The 20,288-nt window shown below is 39.7% G+C and overlaps 1 protein-coding gene and 1 pseudogene across 1 annotated transcript; both read right to left on the bottom strand.

The window, feature by feature from the left end:
• Positions 1–1,778: 1,778 nt before the first annotated feature.
• KRCC1 (lysine rich coiled-coil 1) lies at positions 1,779–19,954 on the bottom strand. The gene is given in 4 exon segments (XM_075562658.1): positions 1,779–3,142; positions 19,478–19,663; positions 19,725–19,818; positions 19,821–19,954. Coding segments are annotated over 4 exon segments (1,206 nt in total). The 5' UTR covers position 19,954; the 3' UTR covers positions 1,779–2,349.
• LOC142461813 (U1 spliceosomal RNA) lies at positions 17,883–18,031 on the bottom strand (annotated as a pseudogene).
• Positions 19,955–20,288: the final 334 nt, after the last annotated feature.

The raw sequence follows: 20,288 nt of genomic DNA on the forward strand, positions 1-20,288 counted from the left end.
TGGACTTAAAAAAATGGAGGTCATCAGGGACCTTATCATGTGCAGTTTCAGAGGATTAGGGTCAGAAACTAGGGGAGCATTGGTTGGGAGAACGGTCCAAGAAAATGTGAGGCAAACATACATATAGAAAGTGAAAATTTTGATGTGAAAAGGGTCAGCTGAATAAAGGATGTAAGGGTTGAGGGCTTTTTTAGAAGAGGAAATATGCATGTTTGCAAACTGAGAGTTTATCTTCTATCTCTGGTTCCTGGAAGATAATTTCTAAATCCCTAGAATTTCCCAAGTGACTAAAGTGTCTTCATCATCCACAAAGGCTTCATACCACACATAATCATGGTTTATGCTAGGGAGCAACTTCTAGTGGGCTAGGTTGGCCATGGCAGGAAAAACCTACATCAGCCAGACCTCAGAGGAGAGCTGAAACTGATGCAATCAATCAGTTTTATCTACACAGTGAAATACCAGTAAGTCCTAGTACTGAGGTAAGCATTAGTCTGTTAGCTGCCCGAGGGTGAAAAATGAGGCTCTTTGTTCCGTAAGGATCTAGTGTCAAGAATCCGGAGGGTTTCACTCTGATCCTGCAAGTGTCACTGACAACCAGAACCCCCAATAAAAACTCTGGACAGTGAAATTGGAGCAAGTCTTTGGGACAGAGATATTGCATTTTGTGATCCTCCTGGAACCTTACTTACCTCTTTACAGCTGATCCTGATGTATATTTGTTGTAATAAAACTATGAACATGGGTACAGCACATTTTGAGTAAGGTAAAATTTTCTAGCTAATTATCAAACCTAATGGGGCAGTCGCAAGTTTCCAATTTGTAGCCTGCAGGTTAGCAGTGTGCCCACCACCGCGCCCACACCACAGATTTAGGCTGACTTGACAATGTGGAGCAGTGTGTCCTGATCTAACTTCAGTGATTTGTTAGAAGAATTGCCATTGGAAATGGTGCAGGGAGGTTATTTAGAGTTGGTATTAGATTATACATGCTTTGTTATGAAAGTACATGCTATAGAGTTTCTATTACACAACCTTTTTTCAAAGACATTTTAGAGGTCAGGCTTTATAGTCACACACATTTGATAATGAGGAAAATGAGGTTAAAGTGACTTTTCCAAAATCACATGGCAACTTAACAATGTTGCTGAGTTTAACTCTGGGATTCTATTCCAGGCTGTTATTCTTTTTAAAATACGGTACCTTGTTGCTGTTGGGTCAGTTTTGATTCATGGTAACCCCATATGTGTCACAGAATTGTACTCCATATGGTTTTCAATGGCTGAATTTTCAGTAGATTAATCAAAGTAGATTAGCCAGGCCTTCTACGGTCTTCCAAGGTTCCGCTAAGGGGGTTCCAACCTCCACAATCTTTAAGTAACAGCTGAATGTGTTGTCCATTTTCACTACCGATTAATTTCTACAACATAAGAAGGATGCTCCAAGCCTTGATATGCTTATTAGAACACGTGGGACCATCAGAATATTAACTTTAAAAAAAGATCAGGACAGAGCAAGATAATGAAATTTTATCTCATAAATTCTTTCCACTTTACTTGAAAAAAGACATTGTGGTCAGTCAAAAATCTCTACTTTGAAAAGTAGGTTCAAGTTTGAAACAATACAATGTACCAGAAAGGGAATTCTTAGAACTATAAAGTCGACTTACTCAAAAGATCTTGCTTGTTAAGTAAAACTGCGCAATTTTGGCTATTCCACACTCAACATAAACTCATCACTGAGCAGGAACAGATCACTGACACAGCTCAACATGTGAAATTAGAATACTTTATTATAAACAAGTACAGAATATAAGCTTATTTTGTATCAGAACTCTTAGAACCTTTAAAACCATATTTAAATCTAAGCTTATTATTGTAATAGGTTTAACTTTCCAATTTCTAACCTATAATATGCATGTTAGCGCTAACAAAGGAAATAATCAATCTAAATTGCTCATAGAGAAAACCAACATAAAAGTATCCCGCTAAGACCAAAGCAACCCCAACCACGAAGCAGATTCTGCAAAGCTTATTAATCCTCCAATTTCAAACAACCTCCCAAGGGAAATAACTCTACTATCAGAGCAATAGTTGGATAAAAGCAGTCAGTGTCATTAAGGGAAATTACATTACATATAAGAAAATGTAAAGAAGCTTTTAGAAAGTAAGGAAAAGTAGTTTCTGTGTAGGAGAGTAAGCATACTGAACTCCTTCCATTCAACTGGTCTTTGTTAGCGATTAAAATACCTGTTCACGTAAGAAGAGTGATAGGAACATGAAACCCACAAAACCAAACTACTCAACAATTTTTTGTTCACTGCGATCTTAGGAGAACCGACTATGTGATTTCAAAATCCAAGGATGGACTGGTCCCACAGCATTTCCTCCTCTGTCCTTTCTTCGCCTTGATCCTTTTTCTCTTTTCTCCGCTTACGCTCCTCTTTCTTAGAGGATACTTCTCTCTTTTTTTCCTTTCGACTCTTAGGCTTTTCTGTACTGACACTAACTGTTTCCACCTCTGTTTTCTTCCTTTGGATGCTCGGATGTTTGTCTGAATCTACTTCCTCACAACTTTTCTTCTTCTTGTGCTTGGGCCGCACCTCCTCGGGTTTTTCTCTGCCTTCCTCAAGGTGCCTTTTTCTCTTCTGGTGTATCTGTTTATGACTGGCTTGATGGGCACCAGGGCTGGTTTCTGAGGAGGTGTGCTTGTAAACTCCGGATTCTCCACTATATGAGCCACAATTGTATTCTTGCTGACCGAGGCCCAAGGGTACTGTTTTTTCTGAAGAATAGTCCTGGGTCAGTTGACAGTAGCCAGGAGAGTCTAATCTCAGTCTGCTCTCATGAGCTGGGAGCCTCTGAGGTAACCGGTTTTCCAATGTTTGTGGACTACTGTATGACCTTGGATAAGTCTGCATAGCCTCCGATGGGAGTGTATGATTAGACATTCTGTATCTGGGTCTGCAATCAACCTCTTCTTTGTACCCAAAGGTTTCCAAATAGTCCTCTCTCATCTTTCGGAAACAAGTCTTTGGCTCTAAGCCTCTGGCTTTTTGCACTTTTATATAATCTTCAAGTTCGTCTTGGAAAGAGTCATATGTCGTCTTTGAATGCTTCATTAAGTTCACAACAAGGGATTCTCTGTGGAGAAGACGGGGGAAAATCCTTCTTAAGAGATTATTTTGGATATATTCTCTGCTCACTAAAAGAGCTTCAAAACCCAAACCAAAGCAGTTCAAATTTAAAAACCAACTTTAGCATAAAAGTGAAGTATTATGACCTCATATGCTTAAAAGGAGCATCAGAGATGGCCAAATATCTCCCAAGCAGGTTTATTTAAAATATGAATACCAAAAACCCTTCTAAGAAGTGGGATGCAAAGAGGGAAATGGGCAGAGAAAAAAAGAGTTCACATGGACTTGATGGCAATGAGTTTTGTTCTGACATACTGTATGCTCCCACTGAAGTAAAAATGTAAGGCATGCAGAGATGGACAGGGCCACTCTTTCATGGGGTGTGACCTGGTCTCAATGTTCACATAATTTCTAACATTCTGATTAATCAGTTCCTTTGTATTTTGTTTTTAAAGGGAAAGAGACAGAAGTGTAGAGAATTTGATCTTTAAAATCTTTAGTTTACTCAAGCAAAATAAAATTAACATATACACTCACCTGACTAGAGTATAGTAAGGCTCAGTAATAAAAGGATTAGGAAACAGTTTGAAATGCTGGGCAGAGTTAGAGACTCAGCTATGAGGTGAGACTACTCTGAGGTAGAGGGTACGAGGGGAGATGAGAGAACAGAGTTCTGGATCTTCTGTATAGGGCTGCTCGGATTTCATTCTAATTGGTGAATGAACATTCTAGAATGTCCTCGTTTGTTCTCTCTCTAGTACAAAAGTGATGGTAACAGGGCTAAGCGAAGAAATGGAGTGAGGGCTAAGAGTGGAAAGGACTAATGTACGGAAAGTTTCAGAATTTAGAGTAGATATACTTGCTTATTTACTTTGGCAAGGGAGGAAATTGGGAGGGGGGTGGGCCAAATTCTGATTTCTTTCCCCTACTTCATATCCTGCATAAGTATAAACACCGCAGAAGTTGTATTTATCATGCGATGATAATATCCTAGAAATTTCTGGTGATCTATGTTACCACCAAAACTAAAGAAGAAGCACAACTCAAATGAAAGGGAAGATTCTTCCTCTTTACAGAAACAAATCAAGCCTGATTGAGAACTCTAAAAACACTAGTGATAATTTATCTTTTCTAGACTCTTGAGATTAAAAAGTTCTAAATAAAGCCTAATTTATTGAATAAAAGATTTAGCTCCTTAAATAGTATCTAATTCTGACTAAAACAATATATAGAAAATACTATACTTTGATTAAATATGGGCAAAAGATTTGTATACGCCTACTAATATATACAAATGGTCCATAAGCACCGAAAAATGGTCAATTTCAGTAGTCATCAAGTGAGTTAGATACCTACTATAATGAGCTATCACAATGAATTCATTTGACTGAAATTAAAGAGTGCTAATATCAGGAGATGGTGAGGATGTGAAGCAATCTCCCATTGAAAGTGGGAATATAAAATGGCTCAACCAGTTGGTAAACAGCTTGGTGGTTTGTTAAAAAGTTAAACATACACCTACCATGTGATCTAGTCATTCTATTCTTAGGTATTTACCCAAAGAGAATAATAAATACATGCTCATACGAAGATTTGTACACAAATGTTCAGAGCAGTTTTATTTAATAGCCTAGACTGTCGCTTGTGAGAAGATTTCTTGGGTATATACATGGGGCTTTAAAAAGTCGATGAAAATAGATCTATGTGCCTATATTTATAGGTTTAAAATTAAGGTAGCAGAAGGACATTGGGCCTCCACTCAAATACTCCCTCAATGCACGAATACTTTCTTCTATTAAATTGGCATTCTATAATGCTCACCCTCCCGACCCGACTGCTGAAAACAAAAGCGGGTGAATAAGCAAATGTGGTGAAGAAAGCTGATGGTGCCTGGCTATCAAAAGATATAGCATCTGGGGTCATAAAGGCCTGAAGATAAACAAGTGGCCATCTAGCAACAAAGTCCACATGGAAGAACACACAAGCCTGTGTGATCACGAGGTTCCGAAGGGATCAGTTATCAGACATCAAAGAACAAAAAATTTTATCATTGGGTGCACACCTCCATGATATGATCACTGAAGACAAATGGGTGCATAAGCAAATGTGGCAAAGAAAGCTGATGGTGCCCAGCTATCAAAAAAGATAAGAGTCTGGGGTCTTAAAGGCTTGAAGGCAAACAAGCGGCCATCTAGCACAGAAGCAACAAAGCCCACATGGAAGAAGCACACCAGCCTGTGCGATCACGAGGTGTCGAAGGGATCAGGTATAAGGCATCATCAGAACAAAAAGTCTTACCATAGTGAATGAAGAGGACAGTGCAGAGTGGAGACCCAAAGCCCATTTGTTGGCCACTGGAGATCCCCTTGCAGAGGGGTCTAGGGCAGGAGATGAGTCAAGGTGCGATATAGCACCGATGAAAAATACAACTTTTGTCTAGTTCCTAAATGCTTCCCTGATCCCTCGCCTCCCACTATCATGATCCAAACTCCACCTTGCAAGTCTGGGTAGACCAGAGGATGTACACTGGTACAGATAGGAACTGGAAACACAGGGAATCCAGGGCGGATGATCCCTTCAGGATCAGGGGTGTGAGTGGCGATACTGGGATGGTAGAGGGAGTGGGTTGGAAAGAGGGAACCGATTACAAGGATCTACATGTGACCTCCTCCCTGGGGGACAGACAACAGAAAAGTGGGTGAAGGGAAACATCGGACAGGGCAAGATATGAAAAAATAATAATTTTAAATTGTCAAGGGCTTATGAGGGAGGGGGTAGTGGAGAGGGAGGGAAAAAAAAAGAGGAGCTGATGCCAAAGGCTGGTGGAGAGCAAATGTTTTGAGAATGATGAGGGTAATGAATGTATAGATGTCCTTTACACACTTGATACATGCATAGATTGTGATAAGAGTTGTATGAACCCCTAATAAAACGTTTTAAAAAAATAACCAAAAAAAAAAAACCAAACTGAAAAGTTAATGAATTTTTTTTTCTCCTTAACTTTCCATTGCAGCTACCTCATACATGAGCAGGGAAACCCTATGTCTCTACAAAAATCTGCAAGTTCACATTAGTATTAGCCATAATAGAAAAAAACAGTAGAAACTCAACTGTTCACCAAGCTGATATTATATATTAATGCAATAGAATATTACTCAGCAACAGAAAAAAAATGACAATAATACATGAACTTTGAAAACATGCCAAGTGAGAGGAGTCCCAAAAGATCAAACACTGCATGGGTCTGAGTCCATTTGAGTTCATAGAACTGGCAGTATTAAATAGTAGAAGCACTGGGATGGGTGCCATCAGGGTAGGTGACTAATTTGGAAATGATCTGGGATACCAATAGTAAAAGGCTGAGGTAAGAAATCAAGCCTTGACATTTTGTGTTTGAATGCCTGAATAGGCGTATCTACAGAGGCAGAAAGTAGACTGACTACCTAGAACTAGGGGTGAGGTGAGGGTGGAGAGTGATTACTAATGGATACGGAGTTTCCTTGTGGAATAATAAATTAAGATTATGGTGATTGAACAGCTCAGTGGCTATACTAAAAATCTGGGTTATACATTTTAAATTGGCCAACTTTATGTATTTATATTTCAATGAAGATGTTAAAAATATGTTCCTGGTCATTCTTGTTTCATTAAAAGCAGAATGATGCTTCCATGGCATGGCTTCACTGGGCACTGCTGCTACTTTTGAGATGGAATGGCAATGAAGCTAGGGTGCCATGCTCCATGCCAGAGCTAATTTCCAAAGTGACAAAGTTTGTAGCACTCTGGTAAATTACTTATCCAGAACTACTATCATAGTATTTTTTTCAAGCACCATACAGGCGTTAGGTTTTCCTGCATTTCAAAATAGGAGTTGCGGTTTCCAGGGTGTATCCTGCCATCTGAGTCTACATTGGGTCAGATCACACTCATGCACTCTGCTAATCCAAACACACAGGAAGGAGGGGGAAGGGGCCAGTGGCCTTTACTTCACTTTGTCCTTGGGAATCTCACTGGTGGGGATGTGGTACACTTTCTGGATGTTCATCAACTGCTAAAAGGAGCTTTAGGGAGTTTGTCTATCTGAGACAATACTATGGTCAAGACATTGATGCAGTAATATTTGAGATAATGTGATGGGAAGTATTAAATAGTAAAAGAATTGAGACAGTTGTCAAGGGGGTGGGAGCTATTTTATGATCTGATTAGAAACAGGCCTAACTAGTGCAGTAAGTATAGAAAAGCACTTGCTGTAAACTGAATATCAAACTGAACAGTCACGTTCAAGTGAAAGTTTCCCCAATTCAAAATGGATGGCAGAGTTCAATAAAGAGGTGAAGGAAACCTTACCCTTATCAAGCTGAGAACTCGGTGGAGAAATGTGATCATATTTACTCATTAATGGCTCCAGTTTTTCTGTGTGAACTGCCAAACAATCAGTGTGTGGGGAACCTGGGAATTAAAAATTACGATGCAGAAATTTTAAAATGGACTTTTGTGCAACAATCCACTTTCATTCTCCTGAAATCAAGCACAGTTTTGTTAGAGATTAAACAACTCAAAATTTAGAATTACAACAATATAGAGCAATCATATGGAGTCACATAACTCATTTTTATTTTCTTACTACTTTGCTTTTTGTAAATTTGAAAATGAAAGTCTAACTTTTTAAGCTTGTTTTTACCTCATGAAAATAATTTATATCTATAAAATGCATATATATATATAAATAAAAGGGACCCCAAATTTACACCTCTGCATTACAAGATGGTAAGCACCCATGAGTTCTAGTCAAAGAATCAAGTGTTTCAGATGAGAGTTTTACTTGCTTTCAAATTAAATTATCAGTTTCAGCATAATAATGCCACAATCTTGAAGCTAATACTTCTTTATGTTCTTGTGTAGGACAGAAACTACCAAGATGACTGACTCCTCTTTTCTTTATTAATAAACCTTGGGCAATGTGCCCAGTTAAAACACTCCATTTTCTAGCCTTTCTTAAAGCATGATGTGCTCATGTAAATAAAGCCTGGCCAATAATCAGAAAAGTGAAGTGCTGTGTCGGACGACTTCCAGGCGGGCTCTTCTGCTGTTGCTGGAGTAAAAATGGCATGGCTAGAGTTCAAAGTCACGGGACATGAGGGGATCTTGAGGAAGGAAACGCACCTGGGTACCTCCTGGTGTACGTCATGAATCTTTTCAACAGCTTTTCACCACTTGTCTCCAAAGTTCTTTTAAGTATAGAAATTAATATACTTATGAGTTAGAGCTATTAATGTATAGTCAATCACAAAGATTGGCGAGAAAATTATTATCTGAGTATTCTTATTAGTAATTTCTATTGTCTTGAATTTGCATGTATTTTCCTCATTGAATACTATTTTATAATCTCACAATCCCTTCCCCTTGATCTTTGGGCTCTGGAGTAAAAGATCTCCCTTAATTCTCACAGCTATGGCAAGAGAACACTTCCAATCTTCAAGTTTATGAAATCTGCTCAGTGAGCTTTCACTACTAAAGTGGCTTCACAGTATTGATGGTGAAACTGAGACTTGAATCCAAGATCTCTCGATCCAAGGTCAACGGGACTGTAATTACAGTACTTGAATCTCAACCACTTAAGAACTAAAACAATGTTGCCAATAAAATTAGCATGGGAAAAACAGCTCTTCCAGGTCTCAGATTATGAAAAGCATTGTGGGGAAAGACTAGTGGTCTTTCTCAAGGCACCACTGTAGTATATGAATGATACAGAAATGAGAGACACAAACATATAGGAAAGAAAACTGGGGAGGCAATCACTAATATTTACTATAGAGATATATACTTAGCATAAGCCTAGAAAAAGTTAGGGAGGGCCCTCAAACCAAAACTCACTGCCATCAGCCAATTCCGACTTGTAGTAACCCTCTGAGACGGAGTAGAACAGGCCCTGTGGGTTTCTGAGAATGTAATTCTTTAAGAGAATAGAAAGCCCCATCTTTCTCCTGAGGAGTGGTTGGTGGTTTTGAACTGCTGACCTTGTGGTTTATCAGCCTAATGCATAACCCCACTAAGCCATCAGGGTAGGTGACTAATTTGGAAATGATCTGGGATACCAATATTTATAGGATAAGAAATCAAACCTTGCCATTTTGTGTTTTATATTAGACCATATCAGAAATTAAGTCTATTATCAAATGATTCTTCTAGTGACATCACCTATGTTATATGACAATCGCATGGTGGAACCATAAGCCATCTTTACTTGTGGTGGGCCACTGCTTTCCACTGTGGCTACAAACAAGACCACGCCCATTTTACTACTAATAAGTAAGACTTAGAAAAGCCTTTAAAAGCTACAGTCATATTCAAACATTAATTTCTAGAAATTCTTAAAAATGTCCCACACAATAATCTATACAGAAATTTCTGCCTTTACACTGGGGCCTATACTTCTATCCAATATTCCTAATAGTTAAAACCTATTTTATAAACTTTGCCTGCTTATTAATAGGATGCTAAATCACACATCAAATTTTTACTTTCAATTCAGTCATTAAATGAATGAATAGGAGTTATATGTACTGTGGTGGAGAAATGTCTATATAAAAGGGGGAAAATATGGAACTCTCTTTATTCAGCCGATCTTCCAATTATAAACCTTAATTTTAAATTAATACGAATCCAATATACAAAACCAAGTGTGTGTGTGTATAACTTCAAAAAGTTCATGGAATAATTCTATTATCTTTTATTATCCTATGAACACTGTTAAGTTTACTGGTACAACTGGATTTACTGTCAGGAGGGAGTTAAAGAAGCTGGCCTGTAATTCACTCTTCCTGGGCAAGGAGGGCACTGGAAAGCTGGTAATCTCTGGATCCCTGGGTAAAGAATAAAATGATATTTGCCAGAAGGAAGAGATTTTATCTTTGAAATGCCCTTAGCAAGATGAATCTGGTTAAGGATTATCATTAGCTGCCATTAAGTTGGCTCTGACTCAGGACCACTCATATACAACAGAATGAGACACTGCCTGACCCAGTGTCATGTTATATGGTCATTACTGTGCTCAAGTCCATTGCTGCAGCCAGTGTATTCCAATACCACCTCACCTAAGGGGCTCATCTTCCAACACTGTAGTGGATAGTATTCTCTATCCACTTTATTGGTTATTTAAAATGTAATTTGTTGGAACTTTCTTCCTACTTTTTCTTAGTCTGGACACTCCACTGAAGTCTATCTGCTCTGGGTGATCCTACAGGGATTACCAGTATCAGTGGCAGAGCTTCTAGCATCACTGTGCAAGTCAAAAGTCACCATAGTATGACAAACTGACAGACAAATGGAAGATGTACTACTGACAGCAAACATCCAGAATCTATGAAGCACAGATTCCTGAAGGGTGTCCCATAAACTATACTACTCTCTGGGCTAAAAATAAGTATGTTTCATAATTTAAACACTCCTGATTTTTAAAGATTCCCATAAATGCCACTTAATCATCCTTATTCGGGGGAGGGGGGACCAGCCCACATCCTCGATATATCAGAAACCTCTCTGCTTCATTTGAGCTTGATTGCCGATATCCTTGCCCTAATTAGTAAAATTTGATACTATGTAATATTTCTGATTTGTGTGCATCTATCCGACAATCTGATCTTGTGTATTAGTTTAATAGCTATAGGGAAAAAAATCTGAAAAACAAACATATATAGCTAACTGCTTTTGAAAAATAGGGTTAGAAAAAAGGAGAGAACATTTAATTTTGTACTCTACACATTTGTATCTCAATTTTTGCATACACAGAAAGTTTATAATAATGCCATAAATTTTTAATTTAAAAGATATATTGGATATATCTTTAAACTAAACTTGAAAATATATAACCTGACTACGGTGGTGTGATACTGGATCTTCTATTAAGTTTTGTTATTAGTAGGCAAATGATGTCTTTCTTTGAGAAACACCACAGATGGAAAGTTTAAGGAGATGAAGACTACCAATTAGAGGTACAAGGTACCTTAAGATAAAATAATTATTTTTATCAGTTCAACTTTTAATACTAGATTTCCATTTTTAATAGTCAATGCTCTAAGCTGACTAAGTTGTAAACTTGAGGCCACTTTTATTTCCTTTGGCCACAGAGCTCCTCCTTTATTTTTCCAGAATTAATTATTCCTAAGCTCGAAATCTCAGGTATTTCTTCTCCTATGAAATCCTGTTAATTGTAACTTTATGTTTTCTTATAAACGGTTCTCTTATAGCTTCATTGTTCATTTCTCATATACTACTCAGCTCAAGTTGTCCACGCCTTTAGGCTTTATTAAACTTTATCCCTAATGATGAGGCTTTGATTCGAAAAGGTGCTATGGTGGGTATTGTAGGAAAGGACCGGTAAGAAAAACGATGAACATTTACTGAATGTCTACCAAGTGCTAAGGCCTTTAAAATCGGAGCTTCTTGAACTCTAATCCCCAAACACGCATTTTTGTGTAACAGATCCTTATTTAATCTTTGAAAAAAATAATCCCTGAAAGGTATGTTGCTAACTTTAAGTCTCTCCTGGCACACAGCTGAATAGTCTAAAAACCCTGAGAGTCAAGAGTATCTTCACTGCAGTATGGGCACACATTTCTCTGAGTAGATCTTTCAAACAAGAAAATAAAGGTGGCATGGCTTGTGCCTTTAATAAGCGTACACTGTCATGTTCAGTGCAAAGTTTCAGAACTACAAGCCATCTATTAATAATCTGACCTGTAACAGCTATGCGCATTGGCTGTTTTACACACTTATATCCACCCCCAACCCACCAACCACTTATGAGTAGCAACTAATTTTATCTTCATAGCAACCCTGCGAGATACTATTATGATCCATATTTGCTACAAGAAATTAAAGCACAGTAAGATGAAGGGGCACAGTTAGCAAACAGCTCTAGAATCTGTGATGAACTATTATGCCAGGCTGCCTTTCTAACTGATATAAAGCTTCTCAGTCTGCATTCTGGAATCTATTTCTTCTGCTTGCAAGAACCCAAAGATATTCTCATCTACAGGTGTTAACACATGTCCATTAAGCAAATGAAAAGTAAACTACTACAGACTGGGAGAAATGCTATGTAAATTTTGTATCAAAGAGATATCTAGAATAGAGAAAACTCTTCAAGACTCAGTAACATGAGAACCCAATTAAAAATGGCAAGCTATTGAACCAGTATTTCAGAAAATACAAATGAACACAAGAAAAAAATGTTCAACATCACTAGACATCAAATGTGAATTAAAACGACTGTATGATACTACTTTCACTCAAAACAAAAAATCAAATGCACTGCCATTATGTTGATTCTGACTCAACCTTTTTAAAGGAATAGAAAAACCTCATTTTTCTCTTAGAGAACTGTTGATGAGTTTGAACTGCTGTCCTTGGAGTTAGTAACCTACTTTGCCACTTGGGCTCCTAAGAACAATAAAAAGAAACAATACACATAGCATCTCTCAAGGTCACTCAAGATCAACACTTTGTGAAAGGAGTCAGACATGAGTATCTACTTTATGATTTCATTTATATAAATTTATAGAACTACCTTATAATAACTGAAAACAGATCTGTGGCTGCTCGCGGAAGGGGATAAAGGCAGGGATGGATTGTAAAGGGGCACGGTGAAACTTCTGGGGTTAATAGAAAATATTTAGTATTTTGCTCAGGAGGGTGATTTTGTGGTAGTACACATCTGTCAAAGAAGCAATTACGGCACAGTAGGCTAACTGTTGTGCTGAAAACTGAAAGGTCAGTGGGTCAAACCGACCAGACTGTAGGAGAAAGGCAAGGTTTTCTTTTCTAATAGTCTCAAAATCCAAAGGAGCAGTTCTACTCTGTTCTGTAGGATTGCAATAGGTATACAACCTTCTAAAAACTCACTTGGATTATACACTTAGGTAAGTCAGTTCAAGTAAAGGGCACCTTAGTAACATGTATTGTTGCTGTGTGCTGTCAACTCCATTCCAACTCATCCATTCCAAACTTTATAGGATGTAGCAAAACTGTTTTAGGCTGGAATATTTTTTTAAGGCTATAATCTTTATGGAAGCAGATCACCAAGTTTTTATCCTGTGGAGCAACTGCTGTGTTTGAATTACCAAGCTTTCAATTAGTAATCTAACCAATGTGCCACAAAGGCGCTTTATATAGTCGGGCCTTAAAGTCTTAAAAACAAATTTTGGTGAAAAAGAATGAATCTCACCTAATATTGATAAACTTGCATTTTACTTGGTAGCACTATTGAGTAAGCATTGAACTGCTAAACACAGATCTGTGATCTAAACCCTCCTGCTGCTTTCACAGCCTTAAAAACCCTGTGGGGTCTTGTTAAATCAGAATCGACTCAAGGGTAGTAGGTTAGGATTGTTACTCTTTTCCTCTTTTATATGGTTTTAGTCTGTTTCCAGAGATATCATTCATCTAACAAAGGCCAAGACCTCTATTGGTCTTGCCTGCCTGTCCTAGAACCTTAATTACCACTTTGTTCCTTGGAGCCAGGTCTTGGGACTGATTGTTCTCCCCTTACTGTGAAGGCTGTGTGTCTCAAATTCCTTGTCTTTAAAACATGGGCACATCTAACACATACCTGAAACTTTTGGGGGTGGTTGTGAGACTTAAAGGTGGGTATGGTGTATGTAAAGTGCATGACACATAGTAAGTGCTATACGGAAGAAATGTTTTATTGTTATGCAGGGGTTTATCTACAAAAGTCCAATCAAGAAGGGTTCTGAGTAAGCAGGGCTGGGTGGCCCACAGGAATACCAAATTCTCTCTTTTTTTTAAGTACCAAATTCTTCTAAGCTAACTCCTATTTGGAAGAATTTTTAAAAAGAAAGTTGGTTTTGGTTCATCTTTTCTGATTAATTTAAACCACTGTTGAAGACTTCTGTTTATCTCCTACTAACATTTTTACAATGTGACAAATCTTAATACCTAAGAGTACATACTATCAAGCAGGAACACATAGGGACTCTTAGCTGGTAATATATAACATGTCTTGTGACTGAAACTCATCTAGGATACGTTTTAAGGTATTCTAAAATTTTTGGAGAAAATTTGGTAAATTTGATGTTCCTCTTTGTACTGCACACACACCACAAACTGAGAACACCAACAATGCCATTTGTCTACTCATTTAGTTTTAGGAAGGTACAAGATCAGAGTAGAAAGGGAAAGACTATGGAAGCTTTCATTTTGGACAAAAGAAAATTTGCAGGTTGTACAAAGTTTGATCTTCTACATATATTTCAGTAAGAATGTGTAGCGTGTTGGTTAAAATGATAAAAAAAAACACCCTAAAACAACTGTGTTCAAATACCATCTGAAAAGAGCAGACAAGGGGCTTCAAAGTTTCTGGAAAAAATTCTATTACCTTTTAATTCCACTTTCCCACAAGCTTTTCAAAGCCTCTTATATAACTTAATGCAATATTAAGAGCTATTTCATTTTCCCAATTCTATACCTGTCAAAGAATTTGATTCTAGAAACTGTAATTCAACTTTTACGTAAATATGAAACATTTTTAAAAGTTTCAAGTTTATAAAGTAAACTGAATTTGAATGAAAATATTAATAAAATCTTCACGTCTCACAGCACATCATTTGACTGACAGCATTATTTAAATGTTTTAAATCTTTGAAAAACAATTTGGGAGCAAACCTAGGGTTCCAGTTAGGTTGTTCCAAGGGTAAATAGATGTTTTCTTCTGCTCTTAAAAATGTACTAAGTGGGTCTTGCTTGGGTGGTCTGGTCGTCTTTGTGGGAGGAGAGAGATCCTTGTGTGACCTGAGGCAGTCTCTGCCAGGCCGCATGGTCAAAGGAATCCTATGGGTGCCGCGTAAAACCTGAAGCTTCTTTTAACTCTCATTAAATTCACTTGGATCAAAAAAAAAAAAATGTACTAAGTGAATGAGATGGTCTAAACATTTCTTGGTCTAATTCACGAAGAAAGCATTTTTAAAAACCTCTCCATTATTTGCATCTTCTTAATTTCTCTCAGCAATGTTAGTCTCCAGTGTATTTTGTCCTAATAGTCTTTTTGTATATTCCTTAGGATTTTCAACATAGATACCATCTGTAAATACATATTCTTATTTGTTCTTTAGCTACAAACTTTGTCTTACAGTTACAGGGTAGAATCACCAATAAAATGCTGGATAGAAGTGGTGATAATGAACATCATTGCCTTGTTTCTGTTCTTAGGGAGTTTTGCAATCTTTTGAAATCTTCCTATCTTAGAAAGATCAAGCAGAGCACAGCACTAAATTATTGAGTAGGTATCAGCACTAGACTAGATTCTCTTATCCTTGCCAAACCATGCTGGTTATTCCTTTTGCTCCTGAAGGTCAAACTCCACTTACAGAGTTTTCACAGATCTTAACTGTGCTAGAAAATACAGTTTTACACCTGTCAACACTGTGATTATTCCTTCCAGCAGTAGTTATTTTTATGAAATGGGATTACTATTTAACCTATGAGTGTGCTAAGTTACAGGCATCTTACACTAAGGGATTTTTAAAAAAGTTCATGGAAAAATGGAAAAGATACCGGAGTGTTTCTAAGCACATTTTGAAGCCCCTCATACAATAAAAACAAAAATAACCAAGTACTTACTATGACAGTTCCAGTTGCCAAATACAAAGGAATTAACATTAGTTGGGAGTATGTAACATTTAATATTCAATTTATCTTTATTTAAACTAAGTTTCTACATGTGAATAATCTTAAGTATTTTTAACTGCTTAACCTGCTAGACCAGTATTTCCCAAAGTGGGTGATACCAACCCCTGGGGGATGCTGAACAATTGTGTGTGTGCAAAAAATAAATAATACTTTATTCTGGATTATGGGCTATAATACAAGTTTTTAATTGCTGGGGTGCAGGCACTGAGTAAGTTGTTTCTGAAAAGGGGACAGTAGACCAAGTAAGTCTGGGAACTGAATTAAATTCCTTTGTAAACCTGTTATACTTACACCAAAGGCAGACATCTAGTATCAGAAAGCCATCAAGTGTATACTGTTTCTTCTGGTAGGTTAGTAAATGGGAACTATTAAGGGAGGGGGTAAACACATGGGAGGGGGCCTCAAAAAGTTTACTATATGTGGTTAATATGGCAGTGACAAGGTAGTCATTTGATCACATTTGGTATTTTCACATAAGACAGTGGATAGGAAAAAACAAATAATCCCTTATGTTTCTCTGAATCAATCATCTCCCCCAACTGCCAACATTGGATTTACATGTGCTTTGTTGTGCTTGTGGCAAACGAGATGTTTTGGGCAGAGTATAGATTTCTATGAAACAGAGGTAGTCTTCTCAATCTGCCCCACCCTTCCCCTAATTTAACTATCCAACCTTTAAAAGGATTGTGCCTATTTCGCCTATATACCTCCAGTACCAAGTGTATAGTACCTGGTACTTATGTTTTCTGAATAAATGTAAGGAGGACTATGTGCTAGATTTTTGGTCCTTTGATATCAGGAAACAAAGAGAAGCATTTTAAAGCAATTGCTATATAGATGAATTAATAATTCAATAGTCAGAAATGTTTTTCACATTTGAAACTGACTGTGGTAGCAATTGTACAATATTGCTGGAGGTGATAGAACTATGGAATGTATTATCTCTAAGAGCTCTCCCTAAAAGGATTAAAAAAAAAGTTTCTCTCTAAAATTGCATCCATTTAAAATTAGCAAGAGCTTTTGTTACTCTTGCAGGTTTCTTATTGATTACTCAGTAATAACATTTGGTGAACATTCAGTTTATAATGGCCCAAAATATTTGTGAAACCTCACTGAAGTGTCCTGTCAAATCTTATGACACACTTATAAATTTTAAGCATGTAATTCTTCATATAATCTGATTAGTTATTTTTTATTGGTGACTTTCTCAATTACCTATTTATATCTTTCTAGTTTCTACTTCTCTGCTTGCTAATTTCTAATCCTTATTAAAATTTGCTCACTCCTAAAATTAATAGAGAGCTTCATAAGGGTGCTACAGCCATAGGTGAAAATGGATCAGAAGATGCTCTTCAAAGCACTGTCAGTGGTCTTACAGGATCTGGAAGTGAGTGGACTTTAAACCACTCTTAGCATAATTCCTTGCTATCCTCTGGGGGTGGTGGTGGGGGAACAGTTAACATGGTCTTTTTAAAGTTGTAAATATACTGACAAAATACCCAGCAACACCTTCCCCCCTTTTCTTGCTTATCATTATAGCTGATAATTTAGGGGTTTTTAAAATAACCAAACTGAAAATGTTAACTCCTCATAGTATTTTAAACACATCAAACATTTATCCACATAACAGATCAGTTAGGTAAGCAATTAATGAAGGATATTTACTTGAATAGAGTGGCAAGGGTAAATCTGAGGGCTAACAATATTTTGTTTCTCAAGTTCTACTGAATAGTCTCAGGTCTAACTCAAAGATTAAAGTTTGTTTTTTTTAATGAATTGCCATTCTAGAACATAGCCGTGCCATGTCAAGAATATCAACATGGAAATGCAAAACCACATTCACAGGCTAACACAGTAAGGGGCTGTTTGCTTCATTCCCAGCACTACTGACATAATGGTTGGCTAATTTCGCTGAGGGCAATCATGGGCTTGCACTTAGCAATGTTTCAGTTTTAGACCAACCCCACTAGACACGAAAACTCAAGCTAGTGTAATTGCTCTAATATAAAAAATAAAATCTGGATTTTAGTTTTAGATTTTTTAGGGGAGAGTGCCCACTACCACATTATGCAATCAAGTTTCCCACATTTGGGGAAATCGCAGGGGTCAGCACATCCGGAGCGTAATGGATAAGCCTCGCCCTGGGAAAACCACCTTCGTGATCATGGTATCTCCCCTGCCAGGTAAGTATTGGATTTTAATTTTTATGAAACGGCCTGCCAGTCACCAGCAAGTAAACCTGCGCAGTTTATAGGAGTCAAAACCGAAATCCAGTTTGGCTTAAGGCCAGATCCAAGGAAGATTTAGTCAGCTACTCATGGAAAAAATGAATTTGGCCAGACCCAGCTTTTGGTTTTGTTTTTCTTCAAGAGTTTTTCAGTATGTGTAAATTATTAAAGACATAAGATGGCAATTCACACAACACTGCTAAGTGTACTGGAATAGAACTCTGGCAGTTTCTAGTGTGAGTTTCTCTACTACGTGACCCTGAGCAGAGTAGGCTTTTGGGCCTTGGATTTTGTCATCTGTGAGGTTGGGGATGTTGGAGTAGCCCTGTCGTGATTTTGCCTCTCAGGGGACATTGGTTGTCACCACTGGGGGCGGGAAATGTGTAACAGCCATCTAGCAGTGCAAACCCAAGATTGTCCTCACAGCGAATTTTTCCAACCACTAGTAGTGCCGTGAACTAACCAAACACAGGTCCCTTACTGTTTTAATTGCTTACCTAACTGATCTGCTGATAAATGTTTGACACACGTTTAAAATACTGAGGAGTTAACACATTTTCAGTTATTTATAAAATAAATCCAGATCTCTTAGAACTCTATCGGTACTTTATAAGTGGCATTCGCTAAACCAGGAAGTCAGAAATTCATTGCAACATGAGGATGCGCTCTTAAGCCTCCTCCTGAAGACCGCCTTTAGAGGCCAAGCCTATAGCGTTCGGAGAGATTTGGATTCACGGCTTTGCCACAAAGTCCAAAAGATTGCGAGAGCACAGGAGAACATGTCTCTCAAAAGCCGGCAGCCCTGGCCTTTTCTTTGATGCTCCTTCCAGGAATTGTTCTTCTCTGGTTCTCGGACTCCCACTACCTTTCACTCTGGAGACCAAAGCTCACAGAAGGCAACAGAGCAAATCCTAAAAATGAAGCAGGAAATCTAAGCGGCCGGGCTGGTTTCCTTTCGTGGGATCCGCGGTCGGTGGATCCTGCGTCACTCCCTAATTTGGCGCGTGGGTGGGGACAAGCCGGCTGCGGGCAGCCCGGCGTGAAGATGGGCGACCCGCCCGAAAACTCGGACCACGATGTCGGTGGGCCTACGAAAGTTAGGCGCTCGTTTCCACAGGGCCACGGGCTCAGGGAGAGGAGGACATTTCTCCTGCGCCTCTTCCTCGGGCGCGGGGGTGGGCTGGGTGGAGTCGGGGTGCTGTTAACTTTGAAGCTCCGATCTACTTCCTACTCCCCTCCCCCACCCCGCCAAAGCCCGACTCGACCTCGCCTAACGATCTACTTCTCCAGAACGCTGCATTTCGCCGCACGGAAGTGGGCTCCATTCTCCGTCTTGGGCCCGGCTGCCTCCTCGGAATCCGTCCCTTCCGTCTCAGGTCCTCCTCAGGCCCCCTTCCCCTTTCCCTGACACTCCGGAGCCACAAACTTCCACCAGGCCGCCCCTCTCGCTCAAACTCGGCCTCTCGGGGAGGGAAAGTGCCCCCTCTGGCTCCACACGGCCGCCTGCGAGCGGGCGCCCCACTTGCCGGGCGCGCAGCTCGGCGGCCACTCCAGCCAGGTCGGCCATTTCGCACACTCGGGGCGCGCCCGGCGGCCTGGGCCGCGGAGGCGAGGGGCTGAGACGGGGCGGCCCCCGCCGCCGGGGCGGGAACTCACCTTCTCTGAGGCAGGGGCGGGCGTCTACAACTACTGTCCCCCTCCCCGCCAACGCCGCCAGCCGGGAGAGAGGCCGGGGTGGAGGTGGCGGAGAGGCAAGAACAACCGCTGCCGCCGCCGCCGCCTCCGCCGCCGAGCAGGCGGGGTAAAGAGGAGGAGGCGGAGACGGCGCTTCCTGAGGGGAAGTCGCCGCCACCACCGACGAGTGACTGGACGGCGCCGGCTCCATGACGGCGAGGCGCGCCAGTGCGCGTGCGTCGGGCTCCGCCCACGCCCTAGCCCCGCCTTCCGGCTTGCCCCGCCCCCTCCGCCCGTCCCGGGCTGCGCGGCGGCTCTGCTGCGGGCGCGACGCGGGCTCCTGCCGGGCCGGCCCTGGGCCTTGTCCTTGCCGGGGTGGCAGAAGCACGCGGGCCCGAGTCGCCTTTTGAGGTGGTTCGGACTTCAGAGACAAACATCTCCCTCCGCCTCTGCAGCACTCTAGGACTTATTTCACGCCCAAATTGGAGGGGTTTTGCAGGCTCTTGCGTACAACTTATTATTTTTTATTCATTTCCAATTGCTGTA

Source organism: Tenrec ecaudatus, chromosome 11, assembly GCF_050624435.1.
Source record: "Tenrec ecaudatus isolate mTenEca1 chromosome 11, mTenEca1.hap1, whole genome shotgun sequence".
Lineage (NCBI taxonomy): Eukaryota > Metazoa > Chordata > Mammalia > Afrosoricida > Tenrecidae > Tenrec > Tenrec ecaudatus.